Genomic DNA, 26,885 nt, shown 5'->3' with positions numbered 1-26,885 from the left:
TATATTCAACTTTGTCTTGAGGGAGAGAACTCTTGCTTTTCAGACTGCTCTGAGACATGCAAAAGCTTCTGCAAATTCCAGATCCATTGCTTCACGTCATGTGATATTTATATATCCAATGTTCAAACCAGTTCTTTCAGCTATTTAAACCAAATATTTTTCTCCTCTGCTACACCAAGGACCAGGACTGCTACCTTATAATTACAAGATTGCATTAACACACATCATTACCTCTACCCTGCAAGTAATTGACAGTTTAGAAGAAATTTTCAGCCACTATGGTCTTCTGCAATCATGGAATCAGACAATGGACCACAGAAATAAGAGTTTCAAGAATCAGGTTTCAGATTGGTCTCTCAATCCATATGACCACATTAGTTTTCCAGATCCTATTTTTAAGCAAATCTACATGGCTAGCATACATATTTTTATATAAGTCAACTTATTCTAACAGTTTGATTGGTTTGTCCTTATAATCTATTGCAGGACAGTCACATAGACGATGCCATTAATATATTTTTCTTTACTAGATAAAACAGAAAGATATTCCATGTTGCCATGTGTCCATTCACTAGTAGATCACAGAAGATGCCAAAATGTGGTAAGAACATCAGTGACACACTCACCTAACGGCTTGTGAGCCACTTTTTTGTTCCTACCACAATTTGACATCGTCTGTGATCTATTATGGAACAGATGCACAGCAAAATGGAATCTATTTGTTAAGTAGAAATTAGCATTACCTCAGCCCAAGCTTTCAGCACAGCCAACTTCTCCATTGTAGTAGCTGCCTCATTGTACAGCTGTAGAGAAGAATCCTTGCCCTGCCCTACTTTTGACAGTTTAGTGACTAAGAGTTGCTGAATTCGTCGTACATCATTCAAGTCTCTAGCAATACCACTAGCAATCCATGCACTACAGACCTGTGAGGAAAGTTTTATTATTAAATTTTTCAGTGCAGGTGACCATACAATTAACACAAATTCCTAATGAACAGAGTTGAAGCTTGCCCTGAGTACAGTCCTTGTTTTTTCCATTTTTTTCCTCCTCTGCCTGCACGTACCTATTACACTGTGAGGATAAACTAATTAAACAGCAAAACTACAGCCTTTTTGTCTTACATAACAAGTAACTTCACCTGGAAACAGACTTAATTATTTAAAGAGCTTTAAAGAACTTTTTTTGAATCAGATAATTACTCTAACTTGCTTATCACAGAAATCTGTTTAAAGATGTAACAGCTGCAACGAATAAATCTAAGATTTTGTGATACATATACACATACTGGTACATACATGGCAACTTTATTTCAGAGTCTATAAGATTTAGCTTTGAAAACCACTTGAAATAATAAAGAAATAAGTAAATAAATAAACAAATATATTTTAAAAAATTGAGGGTTTATCTATATGGTAATCATATACATGTAAAATAGTCCTAAAAGAGTAAATACTGTAGAAGGAGAGTAATATAGTTAATGTTAAAATAGATAAAATAATGTTACAATCAAATAACTTAAAGTATATAAAATACAACAAGCCTGCACCACATTTGCAAGTTCCATCTTATATGTCCAATATGAACTTCAAAACTCACAGCAACTACATAAAATTGTGACCGTCATGTCCAAGAGAGACCAATAACTAGCTATATCAGTACTGTAACAAGGAGAGAGAACACAAGTAAATTTTGTTCAATTTAAACTTCATACCTCACATGCCATGGCAGTAACATCAGATGGCATATCAGATGCAAATGCTGGTCGCAGGGCAGCACCAACCTGTCAATAATACAACTCGTATTAAGAAAGGACAGAAACTTCCCCACCTAATAGCCTATGACATTTATAATATGTTGTAAACTAGATATATTTTCTTTGCTATAATTTATGATAAAACAAAATCCCTTCACCTGAGCTTGAAACTGTTCCAGTATAACATGACCTGGATAATCAGGGTCCAAAACTGAAGCAAACACATTGACAACATCCTAGACAAAATGTGCAAAGCAGGAACAAAAGTTCGTATCAGTTCACCACAAATCTTAACCCACTGACACCTGGAGATTTTTGGGAAAACACATTTTTAGACATGTTTGGCATTTTCGACCTGGATATGAGCTAAATTAGTTTCAATCTACTCAACATGAAAGCATGCCTCTCTTTCCATTAGCATTGCGTTTTAGGAGATTTTTGCTTGGGCATAAGCAGAAATCAAAATTTTGAAAAAGTGACCTACATCTTAAGGCTTTTCGTTTTTTTTTTCTATTCTAATTTTTTTTTTGTCTTTCCTTTTTCTCTTTTTCTTATCTTTTTGCTGCAGTTGTTGATCTTCTACTGAGCTTGCTTCCAGTTCAAGAATTCCCAAGAAAGCACCATCGAGAAAGGATATTCTGAACAAGGAGTAGCCAAGTGTAGTTGAGGGAAATTTTGCTCCGTGTTTTTCACTCAAATTTCTAAGCATTTTTGAGTATGTTTCAAAATCAATTGACCCAATCACTCTGATCTATCAGTGGAAAGATCTCTTCCTCCCACAGAACTTGAGTATAGTTGATGTCAATTTTGATCAAAGGTGATGACAGGTGTCAATGGGCTAAAAACAGAAAACAATTAATTGCAATAAAGTTGTAACTCCCCTTTTCTCAAGTGACCACATGTGTGGGTGTCAATTTCCCTGTTTCCCTGAAGCTTCTCATTAAAGAACACTAGTCTTGCTAATAGAGCAAATGCCTTGGAATGAGGTTTAATTCTAGCTCCAGTAACGTTCTTGCTACAGCATTGCAGTGTCTGGTGTATACCTGTAAAGTGCTCAGTCCTGCCAGCTTCAATTGATCACATATTGCTGTAGCTGCAATGAATACCATTCTGACCAGCTCTTGAAGATGCATGACGAGAAAATCTGGCAGAGAAAATAAAAATAAGTTCTCATAAAGTCTACAAAGTCCTATTTGAGAGCTAAATGACTATCTGTTTTTGCATGATTAAAAGCTCTAGTAAATATTATCTATCTAATTATCCAACAGCCTTGACATGTACTTGCCACAGATGGCCACTGGATTTCCCATTGTGGACTACATTATTTGTTGGGGGAGCACTTCACCTTAACTCACCTTCTCCCGTCTCCTGTCTGGTTGTACGTGCCTGGGCTAAATCAAAGTGAGCATCTCTTGATTGACAGACCATAATAATCTTCTTGATACACTCAGTAGCAAACACTCTGGTTGGCCAGCGTGGATCCACTGTAGGGTGTGTTTCCTCAGGAGCTTCTCCCGCTGTCATGCCTCCACCTTCATCAGCTTCACCTTCACCTGCCTCATCAGCCTCTACTGACATAACAGAAGTCAAGATGAAGTTTTTGTTATTGAATATATGTTAGAAGGCACGACTGTAAAATAATAAGGGTCGCATTTGTAATAAGGGTTTGGTCTGTATTGCAGTAAGGATCACAACCCAAATACAGGACATGGACGATATTCACCAGCGCGATACCAAAATTTATAATTAGCCAATCCGAAGCTGTCTTGTTTGGTTCATCTCAACACAGTTAATAGAGGGTAATGGTTATGAAAACTGACAGAGATCTTTGTTGTATGTTTTTGTTCACTTGTTTGGCCTCCACAGTGCACAAAACAGAATAGCCGTTTCCTCTGTACTGAGGAACTAACCAATAGAAATGTGTTGGTTAAGTAATTCATGCATAGTGTATGAATGCAAAACAAAAGATTGTGTACAGTTGTCGACATTCCAACATAAATCTTGGCATCTTTGTTTGCTCCTCTGATGTTTGCTTGGCTTCATAACCATCCCCTCTATTAACTATGATCTCACATACAAAAGATGTTGATCGTTTTTGGAACAGGTCAGTCGACAAATTATATCTCTTGAAAGCCAAATAAGCAAAGTTCATGCTTGTTCTCACAAGACAACAAATGAGCCAGTATATGTATGAGTTCAAACAATGAAAACACTGACAAAGAACTATGACTACTGACTTAAAAATCCTCAGATGTTGACAAAATCAAGAATCGTCATAAGCAAGACTTCAAAGATGAGGCAAACAACATGCAAATAGACATGCAGTTGGATAAAGAGGATATTCAATGAAGCACCTTGAATATTGTAGTAAATATGATTCTTTTATTTGTTTCAATGTGTTCAATAAGCTCACTTGTAAAGGACGATTTACAATGCAATACAAATTTTATTAGCATTCCTGCTGGGGGCTTTTCAGCACTAATACAACTAAAAACGTTACCTTAAAATTAAAATTAAAATGAAATAAATGTAATTGCACTACAGAGCCCCAGTAAATGCTCTTGGAGCATCTAGTTATTACTTAGGTGTTGAGTGTGGTTTTGTTTCTGCAAACTTCTACAAATTACATTCACTAACGATAAATAGTGCTTCTGACATGCAACATGGCTGGTTAAAAGTATAATTAGTGAACTTACAGTATTGAATAAATACATCCATGTTTATTCAAATTCATATTTAACAAATGAAGAAGCCTAAGCCGTGTATTACACTGTGATAAAACACAATGGGCATTTGAGAACACGAGGGAAATGTAGAAAACATGAGCTGCAGGCGAGTGTTTTCTATATTTCTTGAGTGTAGAAATGTAATGAATAGAGGTAATGCGGCGAAAAACAATAAAACACATTTTTTCTCCATTTATACTCTGATAAAACATGGGTTTTTGACCAATCAAAGCATGTGCAGGGTCCTGTCTATATTATAAATACAAATAATGTACATAAGTTCGAAAAGGGAATGATTGCTAGTGTTAAAAGAGTGCAACAAACATTATTAAACCTTAAATATTATTTTACAGCAATATTCCAACCTTCCTCTTCCTCTCTGTTCTGAACATCTCCACCCTTTCCTCCTTTGCTGCTTTTAGATGCAGATAGCACATCCCTGCACAAACCCAACCAGTGTGTCAGATTATGAGATGCAAGAGTCTGCAACATGCTGTTCAATGTGTCATGAATATCCGATCTCATGCGAGTGTCTGTTTCTGTGTCCAACATACCAAATAATGCACCTACATGGAATAGAAAACACCTTGTGTATGAGTGTATTCTTAATCTAAGATGCCTCATTCTAAATGCAGTTGAAGCTCTTGTAAGTGACCACCTTGGGAATTATAACTAGAGCTGGTTACTTATGAGAGCACGCTCCTTAAGCAAGCATGTGATGGATCAATAGAGTCTGGTCGCTTACGAGTGCTTTAATCATGACCTCTGTGATACCAGTGCATCCTGTGTGGATGCATTGGCATTGCAGAGGAATCGAATCCCATTCAGGCCTGAATTTTTGTCAGGCTTAAATTTCACAACTGCTTAAGACGAAATCCAATAGAAAATCGAACAATTTCAGGTTTTAGTGGAAAAAATCTGGTACCAGAATAATTTTAAGTATTTTATAGTCATTTTTACATTTTCTTAAAGCCAAGTACATAAATAATTGCCTGAAATAACACCGAAAACAATTTCCCATGGGAATGAGAGAAAATAAATTTCAAAGTTCAGAGAACTTGTGCAAACACAGGCAAAATTTCATCATCAGTTTCATTTCACCAGTACTTTCAAGTGTTTCATATGAAGTTCAATATTCGTTTCCGATGTTTGGTGTTGCTAGAAATGATTTTTTTTAGAAGCTATTTAAAACAGTCGTACAGAAGTTTGCATTACAATGTAAATAATCTTGGTACTAGGTTTTTGTCCACTTGTTACTTGAACTTCTGGTGGATTCCATCTTGAGTTGTGCGAATAACTGTGATGATCAGTTATGACTTGATATCTTTCTCTGCAGTTCAAATATATGTTCTTTCGTGTACTTGTAAATTGTAAATATTAAGTTAACAGCCAAAAATCATCTTGAACTTTTGATTTGAGATCCTTGCCAACAAGTGATCAACACTTATGATATATCATTGTAAATTTGATCAAGAAGTGGTTGTTTGTTTAATCTAAGTGTTGACTTATGCAAATCAGACTCTAGGCCAGTTCCCAACAAGAGCTCAAAATCAAAGGAAAACACCAGTTGGTAATTGCCAAAAGTGGTTGTGGTTGCTAATGGGAGTGGTCGCTAACGAGAGCTTTTCATTACAAAGTTTGAGTGAATTTCACAGGTGGTCATAATAAGAGCTGGTTGTGCATGAGAGTAGTCGCAAGGCGAACATCAACTGTATCCATTTTGGATAACAACCAAAACAATGTTGTAGACTTCGCTTGGTATCACACTGCATAATTATAAGTAATACATTAAAATCCATTCCATTCTTAATGATGGTGAGACAAAAAATGTTGTTCAAAGTTAAATTAAGTGGACTAACATAAATTTTACTTCTTTGGGAAATACTAGCAGGAGGGTGTGCATGAAAAGCACTTAAAAACTCATACCTTCCAAGCCTTTGTCTCCTATGACAACAGCATAACTGGACTGCTGCCATTTATTTAGTTCTTCCCCAGCAGCAGATGCATGTTCACAAACTTCCTTAGCCTCTCGCTGAGACAGCTGACGGAGACAAGCAACTGTGGCCCGTCGCAACAACAAGTGAGGACTTGAAAGGTTAACACACAGTTTACGAACAACAGTTCCCAAGTTGATGTGACTGGGAGCAAACACATGAAGCTGTTGAAGGCAGTTGATTGCTTCTGCCTGTACTAATGAATCTGGATGGTTTTGCATAATGGCACAGGACACTACACATGACAGGCGGAGATCTCTAATGGACTTTGATGTTCCTAAAATTGAAAATATTTGTTCACTTCAAAAAATACAATGACAATTAATAGAGGGCTTGGAAGAATTTTCATTATGCAGATTTTATTCAAGTACAACCCTAAAAATAGGTCCACACTGCATACTTGTGTGGGCATAGCATTTTTTTTTGTTGCTTTTTTGAATTTTACATGGTAAGGATATTAAATCGGGCTGCTTATTGAAAACGGGCTTCTTTATCAGGATAGGGTGCTGTTCCTTCCCCACTACCTCATGTTTTTTGCCACCCAATCCCTACCCCTTCCTCCTTTATGCCTACGACACAGGCTATATTTGTTAGTGTGTTCAGACAATAGGTAGTCTGCTTATGTGAGTCTTTTAGTGCCATAATTATGTCACTCTGTACAGATAGAGTTGTCATAGTGCTGCACCTTTTTTGATGCGATGTATGTTCAGTTGTGCAAGACCTTTAGAGGAAGGGAGCTCTTTAACATCAATGAAGGTCTTCGGTTTATTATAAGCAAAATAAAAATATTGTGCTACATAAAATCCCTGGGTATCCATTTTATCCGAGTAGTTCTAAAAACAACAAGGGAAGGGTGAACCCACAATTACCTGTTTTACCAATGAGAACATGAGATAAGAGTGAGGAGATATTCATGGATTAAATTTGCAGGAGAAAGGCTGAGTCTTACAAAGATACACATTTGACCTGGATCAGGGCTGTGCTCTAGAAGAGCCAAGGTGCCACAGACAGCTAACTTTTGTCTTTGGGCCACTGAAAAACTTACTTTTTTCATATAAGCTTAAGTGTTGGGCACCAGGGATTTCATGGTAAAGAACCTTTGGGCTCCCTGTAATTTTTCTTAGATCTCAGCCTTGTGGATATCAGATGATATTGTTATAGTTTTGTGTTTTAATTGACACAGTAGGGTTTTGAATGACAAAACAATGACAATGACATTTGTGCAATCACAGTTATAATAATTTGAGAAATTTTAATTAGACAATAGTATTTTAGTTATTTGGAGTGGTATTCTTATCTTGAACTTAAATAATCCCTCTGCAATAATTGTTTTGAAATCCAATGTGTTGTGGTAGAACGATATCATGGCAAGTGTTTTACCTCAAAGTTTGTTGAAACAAAAGCTAGTTATTCTGGAAGCCACTCACAAGTAATTTTCGATAGTGTTTACATTTAGAAATAGCTTCTCTCCCAAATCATAAAATGTTTAGTTGCAGTGCCATGTCATTTCACGCATGCTCTCATCTGCAGAAAATGACAGTCTGATAAAGGACATCAAAAATTGTAGGGCTTAGATTTTTCTCCACATCATTCGTAAAGTTTGCCTTACAAGTAATGGAATATACACATTGTAGCACATCATTTGCGTAAACCAAAGCATCACTTCAATCCACATTTTGTGTTGTGTGACAACTTGTTTCAATTTTGACAAATAAAACTTCTCAGCTGCCAACTTATTGTGAGCTTCGCCCACACAAAAAGTACATCTCTCTTCATATCATATAATATCAGACACGAGATCCAGTATTTAGGATTTTTGTATCTACATTACATGTGAAAGAGGACTGTCAGGCTTGCATCCAAGTGTTGGGCTTCATAACTGATCCCATACAAAATGTTCTTAAGAAACTGTAAGCACAGTAGCTTATCAGAATAGAATGGAGTAAATGCAAGAACTGCCACAACCAAAAAAAGAGTGCCATGTCCATCTCGGGCTCCAATTATCAATATTAGTTCAAGCTTTAGCATGAATCATTGAGTTATGATGCATGAGGGAAGTTTGGAGAGCATGAAAAAAGTGTAAGAGTTGCTTGAGACTCAGCTGAGTGCTCTCCAAATTTCTCAAGAGCATCATAACGTTATGATGTGCAACTAAAAGCATGAATCAATTGGTTTTATAATAAAACAATAGAGTTTATGTTCGCAGGCATAAATATGTTTTGGGCCCGACTCAGACTCATTTTAGCCAGAGCCATTAGGGAGGGCTAAAATGAGCTGAGAAGGGCCCAAAACATATTTATGCCCAAGAACATAAACTGTATTACTATTATTATCACTTTGGTGGGCATTGAGAAAACTGAAAAAAATGACACCAAAACAGTCTGAACAATTACGTGAGCATTTACAAGTTGAATGGCTTTTATTTTCCCTCAATGAAAATACACAATACATCAAGCGAAGCTGGCTAGAAATTACAAAATCTTGCCATTTTAGTTTTCAAAATTTATAAAAGACGTGAAATGAAAGTTTGATAAAGCTTGTTTGTAAGTGTTGAAATTAATTGTACAATAATTAAGCTTAGTTGGTTGAACTGAGTGCGTTTGGCTTGACGCCACAAAACTTACATGCACTTCGCCACTGGCCATGGAGCTACTACAGGTGGTATTGACATCTGAAGCTTCTCTTGAAAGAAATGGACGACTAAGAATGTCCGAACAAGCACTATCTGTGAGGCTGAGCTATCCATTATGTGGAATGGCAAGCTTTGTTCATTGGAAATGGCACTGCTATTTCTTTCACCTATGCTTCGCTACAAGAATAGCAGTGCAAACATTGTAATGGCTTTTTGATTTTGATTGGCTGCTTACATCATATGATTGTTTGATTCTCAGTTTTCATTGGTTTATTCAGCGGGCTAAAATACATTTTAGCCTGCCAAATTCTCAATTTTAGCCCGCAAAATGCGCCACAATGCCCGGCAAAGTGATAATAATAAGTTATATTATTCTCGCATTTTAATTTGTTCTTACTTATGATCGCTTGGAGGACAGATGTATAAATGACGTAATTTAAATTTGGTTTTGCTTCATTATATTAGAAAACAGATAGATTCCATGTTGCTGTGCATCTGTTCAGCAATTGATCACAGAAGACTTCAAAGTGTGGTAAGAACAAAACGCACTCAGCTGTCGCTTGTGTGGCACTTTTTTGTTCTTACCACATTTTGACATCATCTGATATCAATAACTGAACAGACACACAACTACATGGAATCTATTCGTTACATAGCATTGCCAATGGAAATGATGAAGAAGCACATTAGCTTTCCACGAGTCAGAAGCATGCATCATTGGACTATGACAGCACAACTTTGCAAGCTCTATGAAGACTCTGGAGTCTGCTTTGTAAGATATTCCACAAAAGCTCTCTGTTATCAATTTACTCACCTTGGTGAGAAGAAGTAATGATAAATTAATATATGGAAATGGAGTGAAATTCACAAATCATTATGTCTCCTCGACGACCTTAATATATAGAGGATATTATATGCCCGCGCATGGATAAGAATTTTATCTTTGAGTGTTCAACTCGATATCTCACGAGTGAGTGCAGCGAATGAGTGAGATATTGAGTTGAACTCAAGAAGATAAAATTCGTATCCACAAGTGAGCATGTAATATTCTGTTTATTATATAAGCACACTAATGACGACGTTTTTGACGATTTTCCGAAGATTTGCGACCACTTTCCAAAGATTTCCCAAAATTGTTCCTAAGACCAGACGAACGCCTTCTGAACATTTTCTGAAGACTACCGAAGATTGCTGAAGATGACCGAAGAAGATCCAAAGATGTTTCGATCTTACATCAACAAATTTAAGTGTAGCTGAAGGGACAAAAGAAAAATGTTATCAAAAAGGAATGATATCTTCACAGTGTGAAAGATAAAAATAGTAGCTTCACTGCGTGCAATGAAGATAATATTTTAGTAAAAGGAAAAATCCTGGTATTTCAGTGGTGTTTATATAATAAAAATTTATATCTAGCCCAAGGGGATTGTAAAAACATGTTTACCTTGCAGTTCAGGTCCAATGGAAGTTATAAGAGCTGCTAAGCACTTTCCAAGACATTGGTGAACTTCAGTTATAGCAGAAGGAACAGTCAGCACAAGATTGACAACCTGTTCTAAAGTTGGATTCACATAGCTTCTAAACATTGGCCCACCACAATCAGCAATGAGAGCTAAGGCATGTAATGCCCATACCTGCCAGCCAGAGGAAAGGCAGAATCACTCAATATTTAAACAGCTAAGTGCCACAATGTAAAATCAATATGAAACAGATAATGTTTTGGGCAGTGGAAGCCAAAACCATGTGTTTTTATTTTTGTGTGGATTTCAGCACTTTACAATGCAACATTTAATTTACTATTTACACTTACATGTACAGCCACCAAATGTTGTTGTGTAACACACCTGTACTAACGAGGAGGAATTGTCCTTGGCTAAGGCAAGAAGTATACTGACACTACTGTTCAAGTGATGCCCTGATGCCATCCCACCCACATAACGATGAATACAACCTAGAGCTACAGAGTAGCCAGTCCTAGACAAAGCATCCCTTGCTGCTTTCAGCTGATCAAAGATCTTCTGAGTAATATTTGATGTCAAAACAGGGCTTCCTACAGCCTGTGCAATACGTCCTAAAGCTTCACCAGCAGCACACCGAACAATGGGGTCAGGATTTGTTACAGCATCCTGAAAAAAAGAGATACAAATTAAACTTTTTTATTATTTAAACACATTTGTCATTATTTTCCCAAAAAGCACCTAGGCTTAACAAGGGGAATTACAATATTGCAATTTTTACTTCAATTAAGGCTCACACACAAACAACACACAAAAATTGCCCTAAAAACTAGTTAAGCTTACATACCTAGAAATACATTATTTTAACATTCAAACAGTGGCCACCAAAAAGCAATTAGCATTAATTATTGTTGCTAACCTTAACGATGTAAAAGGCATATTCACTTCAAAACAATCTAATCTTAATGTCGAGGAAAAGGTTGTTGTTATTCATCGTGGTAGATGCAATAATAAAGTGTATTATCATTTGTCTCACGATTTAGTCACTTGAGATGTAGATGGATGTTAGTTCAGTGACAATGGAACAGTAGGAGGATCGAAATGTACCAATCACAGCCGACCTTTGTGATATAAATGATACCGTGCAATCAGTCGACCTCACCTGAAGAAGACTAGCAGTAAGCAGTGGAAACGTCGCGATCTACATCTCAAGTGACTACATCGTGAGACAAACAATAATACACTTTATTAATCTAATCTTAGAAGAAATGTTCAGTTTAAACAGCGTAGGACCCTGACTCACCATAACTAAATTAACAGCAGTGTTCCTAACATCCTCATCACCAACACCAGTTTTTGACTCTGCAATACCCTGATAAACAACACATATAACAATCACCAGAACTCATGAAACAAGGGCACATATTGTGCATCGTTTTAGTCCAGTATACCTGAACTAGGTATTGACAAATGGCTAGTTATGGTTAGCTATATGTCATGATAGGCTACTGCAACATGTTGGCTATTTGGAAATCATTTAATTTGGAGGAGCACAAAACAAATTCTTAATGTGAAAAGAAACAGTACCAGAATGAAGGCTTTCTTATACTCCAAAAATGTGAGTATTTGGTTGATTGAGGGGACATTTTGAAGGTAGAGCTTATACTGCGCTGTTTATACTTCAAAACATTGTCCATGCATTCAGCTTAACTAACAAACTGAATTGATCTCTGCTCTTATTTCTCTGTCCTTAATATAATGCTTTTTTCCTCCAAGCTAAACTGAGTTAAGTTTCATTAAAGAAAATAATCAATACTTACTACTAGCATAGTTTCAGTAATGATTGCAAACACCTCAGTTTTACATAAATACAGTAATCTATGTAAACTTTTTGGCTTCAAATCAACACATTTGTTAATTCATAAAGTACAAATCTCTAAAAACAGAAATTAGACCAGCTAATGTCTCCAACAAACATTCCTTTTGTACAGATGATCACGGTGGAGAACTGCTGCTGAGATTTGATTTCTGCTCCACAGAGATACCAACACAGACATAACTTACCTTCAGAGAGAAAAGAAAGGCTGTCAATATGTTTGTTTGTATAGCTTGTTGTCTTGAAGACTTTGCCTGCCGTATGCACTCAGCAAAATGAGCTAATAACTGGCTGCGATGTTTTTGAGCCACAAATGGAAACACAGTTCCAAACAATTTAATAGATTCATCAATAACAGCCACTCCTAATGGCAATGGACCAGGAACATCTTCTCCCTAAAATAGACAAACAACTCTTGATAGAGAAATAGGTTCTGTTTTTAAATTATTAAATCCATTGGTCAGTGTGCTGAATCTGAATCAAGAATGACTGCATTAAACATGTTGTGTCTACCCAATCTCAGTGCCTTCACAGATATTAATAGGCAAGACAACAAGGTTTATGGACAGATTCTTACAAACATAATACGACCACTTTTAATAATGTTAGACATTCTGTGGTTGTGACTCTTTTGCTGCACATCTAAGTGGTAACACTAGTAAGGGTTTTAAGAAATTGTCTTAATTAACTGTGAATTTTGCATTAAAATCGAAAACACTTGTCCAGGGGAATTATGGTTGCCCGTAGTATCAGACCTTGTGTGACTCCAACGTATTTCCCTTGAGTACCGCTTTAAGTACAACAATAACCACAGTGACTTGTTCTCAATTGGAGATATAGTTACATTAGATGCTGAAAAAACATCTCCTACCTCAGGACATTGTTCAAATATACACGATGGATCATGCTCAAGAGATCCTGAACCTGATGCACTGTTGGTTTGCAGCTGAAAAGAAAACAGGCTGCTTTTATTTTAAATAATTATCTGTCAACCTAGTTTCAAAGGTTTCACAACAAGCTAACTAAATAAATAGCTTAAAAACATTGCGTGGCTTACAATATCCAATCACTTTATTTTATTATTTCTGGTGGAGAGTTACTTTATGAAGTATGTGTACATGTCCTACAATAACTAGAAAAGTAGACATTTACAATTTTACACCTGCAATAATGAAACAAGGCTTCCCACACTTTTCAAGAAAGTATTCAAGAAAGTATTTCCAACCAATAACGTTTCATTCAAAGACTTGCACAGTCAAGGACCCGATGACCCTAAGAGCCACCTTAAGTTGTCATGGCAATGAGAAGACAAGCTTGAAGAGATGTAAGTGATGAACATTCAATTCTATTTTGGTTCTTTTGCAGTCAATTTTTGCTTGAAAACTGTCAATTGGCACCCGTGTTATCATCTTTTCATAGCCTCACATCATGCCATGTGAAATTTTGTTCGTAAACTCCATGTGCTGAGTATCATTACAGTAAACAATCCTGAACCTCCTAAGCCTGTGTTACCTTGTCAGTTGTGAGTCACTTCTCCAATGAAAACTGAGATTTGAGGGCTTTTATAAAACTGCATTATCTTATTTTTTTTTAGTTTTTATTATCATTTTAATGTTTCAGAGTTGGCGTGATGTCCTCTGGATGTTGCCAATGAAATAATATTTAGATTTAGATTTAGATTTTAAACCCTGTGCGACAAAACACCAATCTCAACCAGTACTATATATGGAATTTCTGCCCCCTCACCCCCTACCCCCATCCCCCTGCCAAATGAGAGAAATTGATTCATGAATTTATCTCTGCAGTTTAACATTGTCACAACCTACAAGTCATGTTAAATCAAAGATTCAGTTTGCAGTGTTTTTAATGGGGTCTACATATAGTTATTATCATTCAATGTACTGTTCCAGGAAATATCCACAACCCTCCCATGGGAGATTTTTTGGTTTGAACCTCCCCCATCCCTCAGGAAATTCCCATTTTGGTTCACAATTTCCTTTTAAAAAGTTTTCGTTTTCAAGATCACCCTCACCTGTAGAATTTCCAAAAACCCTCCTTAGGGTGAGTATGGATATTTTCTGGAATCACTCAATGTACCTTTTCAGTCAGCCAATTTCTACTTGACATTGTGATATATACTTACTACTGATCAGGTCTGTAACAAATTTCTACAAACCTGCTCCTCAACAAATTTGTGGTCTGTTTCCTGAAGCCAGGAACCAAGAAGGATAGAATCATCTTTATGACAGACAGTTCGCAGCAAAGATGTAGTTGTCATAGCTGGGTTTTCTGCCAAAGTGAACTCTGCAACCAGCACACGTAATAGGGAATGAAAGCTTCCTACAGTGGAAAACAACGTAATAAATTAATGTACATGGCTATCTACTCTAGAGTAAACACCTTAAGGAGGCTGGCAACAGTTTTCCAGCACCTTTTCTGACAGTTATACTTTAAAGGATGAATATCACCACTGATGCTACAATAATGGTATCACACAAATGCCCAATCATTGGTAAACAAGTTGTGGTCATCCTTTTCTTATAACAGATTACCACAACAACAATACAGCCTGTTAAGACACCCTTAAATTTAGCTTTTAGCTATGGATGGGAGATTCACTCAATCTTTCCAACAACAACAACAAGGTTTATTTGAACTGTAAAATTAGCTTAATTACTAATTAAACAATAAGTATATTAAAAATACATACAGTTGCTGGTCACCCAAACAACTAAAGAGCTAAACTAGTTTCCTTCATTCCTTTGCTCCTTCCTTCACTCCTTCACTTCCTTTTAGACTTTTTGCAAATCCACTGACCAATGCTTAAGGTTTTCAAAGTCGTAGCCAAGTTCAAGATATTATATTCAACACAGAGGTGAAACAATAAATTTTCCTCACCAAGTGAGTAGTTTAAATTAAAAGTACGTACTCTGGATAGTAAGAAAGGGCCAAGGTAACAGAGAAATGGAATCAAAGTGCTCTGTGAGCAATTTTGTGAATTGAAGAGGTGAATAAAATTAGTTGATTATTTGTTTAATGCATGTTTAGGCTTGTTGGATCATCTGGGAAGTTATTTTTTATTTGCTTTTTGAGATCATCTAAAGTATCCCCAAGTATAATGTCAACAGCCTTGGTCTTATCTTTATTATTTTTAGAGAGGGTGTAAGGGCATTGTTGTGAGTATCTACTGATGCATTTGTAGTAAATGAATGTGTTATGTTCATTAGATAATTATCTTCCTCTGGTCAGCCTCCTAGCTCATAAGAATGCCTGCGTAGGAGACCAGTGCTGTAATACCCCAGTTAAAAAGCAGTGAGATCATTCTGGTTCCAAGGGTCAGGTCTAATATTATACATTTCTTGCTCTACCCAAGCTCTTAAACTGACTTGTAGTGTCAGCAGCAATACATCATGTAGTTACTTAATCAAAGTAACATGTCAGTTCACTCACTGAAATGGTTACATGATGCAACATGAGACAATGACGATATGTGCATTATACATTTATCATGATTCAATCACATGGAGAGAAATTAAAATCTAATTGAATTTTATCACCAAAGGCATCTATAATTGGGGCTCAAGTTAAACTTACATCAAAATTATAAGATAATATCTATGTAACTGTGTATATTAAGCACTTTTACCTTCATACACCTTTGGCGGGAGAAGACTAAGAACTGAGTACAATCTTAACCTCATAATAGCTGCACTGGCTTTCAAGTGATTCCCATGTTGCTTGATGATCTGAGGCATACTGAACAAAATAAAAATAACATAAATGAAGAGGCATAGTATGTATTTTTATTTCCCACCTAACTAAAGGTGATTCATGAATGATGAGCAGTTTGGACTTCTGTTACAGAACTTAACAGATCACAACAGCCTAAAGAGGCAACTCACTCAAATGCACATTATTCTGGTTTCTTCAGACTCTCTGTGGACCAGGATTATTAGCTTCTTCTTTGTATGAAAAGCTTAATCAGATTGCTAGACCTAGACAGTCAGCCAGTGTCCATTTACAGGGTTAGAAACTAAATTTTGACAGCACTCACCATTTGGGCATGTGACTCTCAAAATCCACTCACCCAGTGTAATTTTCACTTGCCTAGAAAGATGCCTCCCAAAAAAAATTTCCATAATGATTCACAAATCATGCGTTTTTCGTTATCAATCACAAAGGCCCAGCTTTAGTGTCAGTTTCGTGTTGAGATTTCTTGTTCCTGTCCATTTAGGGGACACCGACGCCCAACCTTTTCAAAGTAGACTGGCCACATAAAAATAGTTTCAATGGCATGTCAATCTCTTTTTTCCCCACCCTCTTATCTTCTTTATTGTTTTCTTCTACTTTGTTTTGTTTCATCCCTTGGCATGATTTCTGAGCCCTTAGGAGTCAAAATATGAAGTTCTGTAGCTCACTTGGTGCAAAAGAAGCGACTTATTATTAACCCTGTTTTCATAAATCCACTCAAATGTACATTGTAGCATAATTTAATATGCAATTTGTCAATGGGGTAATTGAAAAAAATATATCTAAAAAAGTAATTCCTTGGTGAAGAGTTTTCTCATGGGGTGGAAATACATGTTTAATCCCCCACTCTCAAAATTGCATTTTAAAGAGACATGATCTATTGGATTAAGTTAAAATGGTTAATTAAGTTAAAATTACTTTAAGGCACTAACATAAAATAGAAACACCCCATGGTCATGTCTTGTCAAAAAATATTCTACTACTGTATGGTATAGCTATATTTACTCTAATACTGGTATTAATATCAATTCTTACCTTGGAAGCATCGCTAGACATGCATCTGTAGTAACCAGGAGGCGACGAGTGAGGTCATCATTGAGAAGAGTAGAACAATTTGCACAAAAACTTGCCATTGCTAAAGTCAACCAATAACAGTAAAAAATTAACAAAGTTTATAGAATATTTATCTACACTGAACTGATTTTAGTAAAGTTATGTGTAAAAAGAAGGCTCTTCAAACACACCAAATCACAGTCTAGCAAATTCCCCATCTCTCAAAAATTGAAGAACAACACTAAGTTATTAGCTGAATACATGACACAAATAACTTTTTTTTCTTCTATTCCCAAGGCAAAGCACTTTGTTCAATTAAATCAGTATGTGGAAAATGCAAAATGATACATTATAAGGTAATATATAGATTTAGGCCAGCCTAAAAGCATAGCTCCTGGGGCGGGTTGTTCAGAGCCCGATTAAGCTAACCCAGGAAAAGGTAGAATTTTGATTTGAGTTTTGTAACTTTGCGGTGAGGTTTCCTGTATATTGTTTGGCCTTCTGTTTTGAGTTTTAATAATCACCATATACACAAAACAAAGCAGCAAAAAACATTTGTATAGAAGAAAAAGTTACAATTCAGTCAACTTTTAATCCAAGGTTAGCATCAACTGGCAAACAATCTGACCAAGTTTTCAACAAGTTAACCTGACATGAGCCCGCAATCCAGTTGAAAACCAGCATTTGGTCAGCAGTCAAATTAAAAAAAACATGTGACCTCGATGAGCTGTAAACTTGAGCCTGTGATATGGTCATCTGATACTGGTCAGCAGATACCTTGCTTTGACAGGTGGCAATTGATCATAACATGGATGTCCAATATCAAAGAAGTACACAATAAACCAAGGCTGCATGTCTCTGTCAACCTATTATTTGGAGTATGACCGCCTTGTTGCACGACTCCGTTGCCGTCACTGTCGCCATCATGCGTACACGCCGTTGAGCAATACCACTAGCCATGATAACCATGAAAAAATCAACTCATGGGTTTCCTTTTCTTTCCTATATGAGTATGGGGCTCCACTTGGCGGGCCTTTGGGCCGCCAGAGCTTCGCCATGATATGGTTAATCCTTCAGTTGTATATCTGGTGCTCTGAAGTTTTTTAACAACTGCAATAGTTAAGGTATTGGTACCTATTGTCAGACACTTGAGTTTTCTAACATATTTCTGCCCAATATGAAGCACTCTTATTTTGATTTTTCTCCCAGTTAAAGTTTAGGATATTGATTGGCTACTAGAACTGTTTGATTTCAATTTCATGGCTTCTTTCAACAGAAAATTTGCATAATGTAAGTTAGCTTAAAAGACCAATAATTATTGTTGCACATCAAACCAATTCTCAGATGCCTAAACATTTGTCTAGTGAGTGGCTTATTTATGCCAAAAATAACAGCCAAAAAATGCTCACTAGCTCATCTGACAAAGTGGTACTGTAAGTGGTTACTTGTTAGTTTAGGGAAATGTTTTTACTGTAAGCATTCCATTTTAAGGCTTAAAAAGTCCAAAACAGCCTTGTTTACTTGAGTTTGTATGGGATTTTGGCAGCTGTCCGACTTCCGGTTTTTGTGGCCTAGTTAAGGTTACCGTATACCTTCAGATAGGCAATTTTCTTCCAATTTAGATTTTTGGGTCAAAGTAATGGTGAAAGATAAATCTCTAATCTTTGAAAAAAAAAAATTGAGAAAGACTAAATATTGGCGGAGAAATGGAGGTTTTACATTTTCATCAGAAGTAAAAGTTTCCCTCATAATTGACAGCCCAATGACATGTATACAATCAAACAAGACGACGAATTGGCTACTCAGTTAATTCAGCATTGTTGTTCTGACTACCAAGCATTTTTCATATTACGTGTAATTCTGTTAATCATAAGTAAACATGGACCACTGAAAACTCTGTGGACCAGCTCAAAAAAGTGAAAACAGTGAAGAACAAATAAAATACACAATGAGTGATTCAATGAGTGATTCAATGAGTGAAGAAGCGAAAGTTGGCCTCGTGGATGAAGCTATAGCCACCATATCAAGCAGGCAAAAAAACAAAAATTATTGAGTCAAGAGAAAAGACCTTGGAACTTGACAGCGATAACAGCAAAGTTGACAGAGACTTTCCTGATGAGTTCAATACAGACGAATTGTCAGACTCATTGAGACCTATTGGAATATTATCATGGATGCATTATCCATTGCTCTGCTGCACTTACTTTTGTTTGTTTTCTTCACCCAGCCGCTAAAGCGTTGATATCCTTTTCCGACTTCCCCATTTTTCCAGACCAGTTCCATGAAAATCCGAGCTACAAAAAATTATCTCTCTGCCTTCAGCGCCTTGAGTGCATTGCGAAACACAAGGGCTTTTTGGAGATTCACACATAAATTTCCCAAGGAGGTTAACAATAATAATGATAATGACAATGACAATGATAATGATAATAATAGATATTTATATAGTGCCTATCCAGATCTGTTCTAAGCACTTAACAAAAGTAAAAGAGCTAAAAAGAAAGTTCTAAGAGATAAAAATACAGAGAACAAAGATAAAAGATAAAACTAGTAGTAAGCAGAGATTATGAGAGTGCGTTTGCTTTAATACATATATACTGTAAATAAATGATTTCACTAGCTGACTTTCAACCTTTGTCTATTGCTAAAATCAACATTTTTCAGCAGCAAGTGAGGTTTTACAATCAGATATGCATAGTGTCAAAGTCCATGCTAGTAAAGAGGTCATGATTTGTTGATACGTTGCGCGACACTGCCAGTTTCTGTGGACTCTCAAGTTTCATAGAATATTTAAATTATGTACATTATTCTAAGCTAGCATTTGCAATCGCGTGTTCATTTGGCGTAGTCGTTCATCGTAAACAAACTCCGTGCGACTTATTCGAGTATTTCCCCTGATGAATTAAGTAGTCTTATGGATCTTGCCTTCAGAGTACTTTTCCACCGATTCCAAACAATAAAATTTCGACCGGATAAAGACTGAGCTATCTGTCGCAACTGGAACTAATCAACAAATGAAATCAAAATGTAGCTGTTCCCACGGTTATCATCCCAAAGCCAAGTCGTGTTAATAAACAATGACAATTCCCTCAGATTTCGATAAATGCTACCGTCGAAGCATTTAAATTTGCCAAAATCTAATGTTGAGAGCACATAATAGCGAAGCGTACAGCGACTGAATGGAAAGAAGTCAAAGATCCATCGGAAAGACGAGCTCACATGGCCTGCTCACATACTCACATGTTCGCCACATGTCTCATCACGTCTTAGCATTAAACGGTACCAGTTTACTGGCCGTGACATGCCCCTGCAAAAATCAAGCGGGGTGGCCATTTTGGTGTCCTTACAGGAATGTGGTTTTTTCGGCCTATAACTGTGCACAGGGAGACCAACACTGAAAAGCCACAGGTCAAATTAGGTTTGCGTTCCACTTCGTCGAATGCAATAAATTAAAAATTCTTTCTAGCTAAAATAATAGTGGAGCTCTGGCGGCCCAAAGGGCTGCCAAGCAGAGCCCCATACCCATATAGGGAAGAAAAGGAAACCCATGAAGGATTTTGCTCATGGTTATCATGGCTAGCGGTATTGCTCGTGGGCGCGTGCGTATGACGGCGACGACGATGGAGTCGCGCAAGATGGCGGCCATACTCCAGCTAATAGGTTGACAGAGACATGCACCCTCGATTTGTAGCGGAAGAATGCCATTTTTCTTGGCGGGATTTCTAAAGAAAAACGATAGCCAAGGTTGATCTAATGTTTTTAAGATAGGGTTGCACTGAAGCAAAAAACAGAAAGCAAGAATTAACAGGCAAAGAAGTAGCGAAGAAGATCGCGAAAAAGAGTGGGCCAGTGCTGGGAAAGGAGGTGAAACAGTACTGAACAATGCCGTGAATTATAGCGAGTCAAGGGGATAGAGAAAGGAGGTGAAATTACACCGAATAATGCCTTGAACCAAAGCTAACGAGGGCTATAAAAAGGAGGCGAAAGTTCCTGGCAAATTGACTCAGAAGACTGCAGAACTCCCCAAGTTTAAAATTCCCACGAAGTGATGGTGTGCAGCCGTGCCCAATGGATAGCTTTATCCAGCTTTTGAACCACCGGGCCAGAAGTATAGCTAAGGGTTGTTCAGAACTAGTCAATAATTTTTTAGCAATTACAGTTTGTGGCTGAAGTAAAGCCAAGAAAATAAATAACCACAAAATAATTTTTGCTCATATTTATTTATTAGACATTGCTGAAGCGAATTATTTCTATCATCATTCATAATATCTGGATTCCGGATTCTGGTTTCAGGTTCTGGATTCCGGATTCCAGATTCCGGATTCTGTATTTCGGTTTCCGGATTCAGTGTTTTAGGGTTGCCCTAGATGATGTACGTGCATGTTAATGTTGAATAATCTGAAATTTCAGAGAGTTTAAAAATATCATATCATATATGTGATGGTTGTGAGGTGGAGGGCTGTTACATGTACATGTAAATGTGTCATGCACAATTTTTCACTTGTTATAATTCAGGTGCCAATAGTTTCTGTATCTGTTGGTGTGCAACAATCTACACCAATATTTCAACCTAATAATGTACAGTGTATATTAATTAACCAAATTATGCTGTTTTTGGTTGACCAGTGCTACTACATAGTAATGTGATTTTGAAGTGCATGAATTTACAAACATGCCCAGTGTCAACTTGTCAAATATATCAACTGGCCAGACAGTCTAGATTACAAAATTTTCCGAAAGGTAAGATGCTTCTTAAACATTGTTTTGTAATTAAAGATTTCTCAGACATTGTTTTCGTCAAGAGAAGATTCATACCCCACATGGAGGTTTTTTCTCTATTAGAGCTCTCTCTTCCTGATACTTTAATTTGGAATTTCCTAAGACTGGCCATGAATGGGTGTTGGGTGTGAATATCTTCTGGAACAGCACATTCAGTAAGCAAGAACATCAGTATTTATCTTGACAAACTCTGATTTTCTTTTGGAAGCTGAACTCATATACAGTTGTACAGTTATATGTACAACCAAACAGCCTGGATGGCCCTTTGATTGGGGCTGTGCACATTGTTGTAACTTGCAGTGTTCCAGTTTCTTGTTTGAAGCAAATTGCATTTGCTCTCAAAAGCAAGTCGCCAAGTTCATAACAGTTATATAAGTTTGCTTTGCATCTCAGGGCAGAGCCTGCCACTGTGAAAGTTGGAGTACCAACCGGAGCATTTGATTCACTACTGACTCTCCATAAACAATTAACAATGGAGTACACTGTATATTAAAGAAAGGAATTACATGCCTGTTCCTGTCAGTCAATACATGAACAGTTTACACATGGGCAGCCTGTATGAAAATATCAAAGATTTTCAAAGCAACCATGGCCTGGTGAGATATTTCTGAGGAAATATAAATTTAAGGCCCTTATGATTGCTTGTAGGCATTGATTTTTATTGTAAACAATATCTTACTGAGTGTATTCTTCTTGTGTATTAATTGTTCTAGAACACAGAGATCACTGTTATGACAGAAATATTAATTTGTGTAAAGTTCTATAAACAAATGCACCTGGGAACAAATAAATTTATCATGAATGCAGATTCTAAGAGATCCCCAATATTAACAGCACATACACTGCACATACATGTAAAAGAGTCCAATAATTCATTACTTAAGATTGTAATGCTTTGTTTGGTTTCTCTGTATTTACTTGATGGGATTATAAATTCTGCACCAAGTTCACTGAATAAACTGACTTGGAGGTTCAGTTCTGCAACCCATCCTGTGTGTAGTTATATCATAGCTGCAACATTGTGACAGATACACTGTATTAGATTATTAAGAAACACATATTAAAGTGCCTGTTAAATTAATCGGTTTTTCTTAGAGATAATTTACTCATGGTTTATTTAAATAATTGGCTTTTTGGCTTTAAAATGATATTTATTGAGCTTTTAAATCAATTTTGTAATAATCTTCACTGGACATGGCACAAATTGATATTTTGCCAACATGAAATGGAGAACGGGGTCTTGAGCAAAGTTGCAGGATTAGCATTTTTATAGAAAGAAAGGGTTGAGAAATTTGTGACATTCTACAGACAGCCTTGCTATTTGCAACGTCCAATAAGGTTAATTTGTTCCATACTGTTGTACAAATAGTGTTCTCTAATTTATAAATTATTTCAATCTGTTGTTTAAATGATTGCCTTATAACCCCATGTCTGGCTTTGGTGCATGTAGGATATTGATGTATTGTTTATCCATTTTGCTGTAAATTATCTTAATCGATGTGTCAATCAAAACATAATCTTGGATATGCTGGGCTCTTCTGCCAAATGTACCTATGCCTGATAACCTTTGAGTGCATTTGGTTGTGTAGTGCAGACAAAATACATGTACATGATATAACTTACTCTTAGCTTACTTATCATTCTTGGTATAATTTAATCACAGCAAAATTAATTAATGGAACCCAATAACAGCTCCTGTAGTCCACAATCTCAGTCGAGAAAAAAAACAAATCACATTGAAATTGAATAATAAAATTATTATTAAAAACCTATGCAAGTATTCATGATCAGCAAAAAAATATCATAATTACCATTCATGCCAGAGTGATTTTGCTTATTGCAAACCTTTCCAGCAGGAGGAGACTCCATACAATAGTGAACATGGCTAAATGTATCTTTGGGGACAAGTTAGAAAACAAAACTTTCCAACTTTTCACCTATGTATACTGTTTTGGTATTTTTGCAAGATTTCATTTGGTAGAGATTTAGAGACTGAGTATATTGTAGCCACTGCATTTCAATCAGTCCCCATAACAAAAAAATGTGTAAACTTCTTGTGTGTGGGAATCCCCATGTTAACTAAGGAAGAATATAATGATTAATAACAATGCCTTGTCTTTCTTAATAAGGTAGGAAAGAACAAGAAATGCCACCAAAAAGCACAGAAGACAGTTCTGTTATGTGATCAAGATTTTTGGTGGCTTCCCAGAAATCCTTGAAATCATGGCTCTATATTTCATAATCACACCATCTTACACATCGATCTGCTGATGTAATCCTAGTTCCGGCTGAAACTATTAAATCATTCGCAACTTACCTCACATACCGGGTACATGTTGGATTATTTTCATTAGTAACAATATTCCGAAAAATAACTGAGAAGCTCCACTTTTAGGCTGGCCTAAATCTATATATTAATAGGTTAACAGTGGTAAACTTTCCAAGTGCTTATTTGCACAGTTATCTGAGAACCCAGTTGAAGGTGTTTGTGGGCGGAGTTGTTTGTGAAGCAAGAGATTTTGCTTAGCACTGTTTTCTCCAATAAATTTTTTTGCTTGAAGGAAAACTTAAAAGAGTTATAACTCAAGGGAATTTGTTTGATTGCCCTCAAATTTGGACAGTAGCTAGTTTAACATATAAACAACAAACACGTGTCTGCAAATTCTCTATTTTGAAATATTTTTTCTCAGAGAGCAATTTTTGTATCGTCACTCCACATTTTTTAAATCCTATTTTGAAGATGCTCTGTAACTTTTTACTGCAACTGAATATGGCAAAACACAGACACATGTTTTTAGCATTTAGTACCTGAAACCGAGGAAAAAACTAAATAGGTGAAAACAAATTCACTTTGACCTGTAGCTTTCAAAAGGTGATTCAGGCATTCACATTTAGTGGTCATGGAAAACTAGACAAATAATTTTATATCAAACGTCTTGGTATAGTTTGATAGCCAGCTCTATAAGCTTTAATTTGATATAGGGGTTTAGGTATCTACAGTTTAAACTTGATGCTCTACATTGCTTAGACATGAGACACCTCTGAATGTAAACAGTAACCTTTAAGCAATTTACAGCACTTAACAGTCAAAACATAAGCTCAGAAGGCTCATGAGATACAACAATGGTGACTGGTTTTCAGATCATTGAAGATCAAAGGTTTCACTCTCAAGTTTGAGTCGTTTTTTCAAGATTTTCAGTGCAGTAATAATTTTCTCGTGTACACTTTCAAAGTCACCATTTTCTTCATAAAATACAAATAGCGAGCTCTTGCCTTAGGAAACCATAAACAGATCTGGATAAAAAATTGATCGCTAGACTCAAGACAAGAGCTGCTATCGAAGGAATAAGCTGGATTTGGCTTGATGAGGTTTTCTTCCAAACTTTGGAGTTTTTTCCTCAGCTGTCTGAGAATAGCTATTGTCTGACAATAGGTACTAATACCTTATATGTATTCATAAGATATACAACTACTTACAGCACAAAGCTCCAGCACGGCATTCCAGTGTCACATGCCAAGTGTATGCATCACCTCTGCTCTTCTCCTGTTCAAACTCCTTCACTGTTTTAGGAAATGCATTTGTCCACAAGGCAAGCATCTGTGGCAAATGATGTCTGACAACTGATGGTCCTGCCAGAGTGAATAAAAGCACAATGCTTCAAGGTAAGTACAGTACCTAAAACGTATAATAAAGATGACATCTTTCCACTTCCATTCTAGGAGAATATCTTTGGCTTTTTTGGTCTTCCTCTACAGCAGGGGTATAAAATTATATTGCACGTGTCACTCAACTATAACATTAATTCTGGGCTGACTGAGACATGTCAAAGTACTTCAAAGTTTAATCAAAGCATTTGAAAAATTGCCATTTAAAGGTCTGGATGAGGCCCCTACTTTAGAGAGAAACAATCTTAAAGTTTTTAATTATTACAATTTTATTTCCTTTTTGATTAACTCTCCAAGCTGAAAACAATGAAAATTTGGCTGAAAACTCAAAAATGAAACAAGAATAGTAAACAAACTACTCTCACCTCATTAAGTCTTGTTTTTTGCATTAAATGAAATTTTCAATGAAATGAAGTGCAAAATGCACTATTGTGATGGTGACTGGGCTTTCGTCCATGATGGTATTCACCAGGTTCGCATCGATATCATTTGCATCACTTGCAGTTCAAGAAAAAAGAATTAAGTCCAAACCATTTATGTTTGCACAAATTTTTTCAGTTTGTGAATGGAAGTCAAATTAAGTAGTGCTATTCATGGAGTAATATGTGTACTGTCTTCTCGTTGAAACATTTCTTGGAATCAATACTGAGACACTCACTTGAAGTGGTTTTCTCTGTCAAAACCAAAGAAATTATGGACGGCTAGTTATGAATGAGAACACTGCTGAGTTTTGAAATTAGTTTTTGTTGCAGGTAAAAACTTTGATAAAAGTAGGCTTGATATCACATTTCCTAAGGTAAAACAAATTCTTAAATTGTTCTCTTTTTTTGCTGTCCATCATAACCAAACAAGCTTATGGGATTATCTTATCATAACTGTTAAGAAGAGTCCACTGAGTGCTGCCACATCCAGGGGGCTTTTAATTCACAAAAAATAACTCTTGCATGCATTGCGTACCTATGTTTTTGTTTTTGCATTATTATGTAAAAAAATAGAAAACAATTCCTCCATGTTTCTATCAAGTTAAAGAAACAATCAAGGCATGAAAGTTTGGGAGGACTCAAAAAAGCTGTGGAAACACTCACTTATGGCTCATGTTCCCACAGCATTTTTCATTCTCGCAAGCTTCCTCTCATATTCCTCTCACATATTCCTCCTATATTTCTATAATGATAGAAATACAGAAATGTCTTCGGTCTTGT

At 36.4% G+C, this 26,885-nt stretch overlaps 1 protein-coding gene across 2 annotated transcripts in view; it reads right to left on the bottom strand.

Annotated features, from left to right (window-relative positions):
- LOC110062398 (HEAT repeat-containing protein 5B-like) overlaps positions 1–26,885 on the bottom strand; it is a 72,987-nt gene that overhangs the window by 26,488 nt on the left and 19,614 nt on the right. Inside the window, exons 9-24 of one of the 2 annotated variants that reach the window (XM_020769281.2) lie at positions 25,495–25,647; positions 17,221–17,320; positions 16,082–16,191; positions 14,612–14,775; positions 13,307–13,381; positions 12,624–12,830; positions 11,863–11,931; positions 10,947–11,228; positions 10,547–10,736; positions 6,406–6,750; positions 4,845–5,045; positions 3,109–3,324; positions 2,797–2,897; positions 1,912–1,989; positions 1,712–1,780; positions 744–923 (exon numbers count right to left, since the gene is read on the bottom strand). In XM_020769281.2, coding sequence (XP_020624940.1) covers positions 744–923; positions 1,712–1,780; positions 1,912–1,989; positions 2,797–2,897; positions 3,109–3,324; positions 4,845–5,045; positions 6,406–6,750; positions 10,547–10,736; positions 10,947–11,228; positions 11,863–11,931; positions 12,624–12,830; positions 13,307–13,381; positions 14,612–14,775; positions 16,082–16,191; positions 17,221–17,320; positions 25,495–25,647 — 2,540 coding nt within the window. The remainder of the gene's footprint in view (positions 1–743; positions 924–1,711; positions 1,781–1,911; positions 1,990–2,796; positions 2,898–3,108; positions 3,325–4,844; positions 5,046–6,405; positions 6,751–10,546; positions 10,737–10,946; positions 11,229–11,862; positions 11,932–12,623; positions 12,831–13,306; positions 13,382–14,611; positions 14,776–16,081; positions 16,192–17,220; positions 17,321–25,494; positions 25,648–26,885) is intronic. The other variant, XM_020769282.2, reaches the window with a different exon arrangement.

This window comes from Orbicella faveolata, unplaced genomic scaffold, assembly GCF_042242905.1.
Source record: "Orbicella faveolata isolate gen_17 unplaced genomic scaffold, um_ofav_v1 contig_24, whole genome shotgun sequence".
NCBI classification, from domain to species: Eukaryota; Metazoa; Cnidaria; class Anthozoa; order Scleractinia; family Merulinidae; genus Orbicella; species Orbicella faveolata.
Note: the sequence above shows the minus strand (reverse complement) of the source record. Positions and strands in the feature narration are given on the sequence as shown.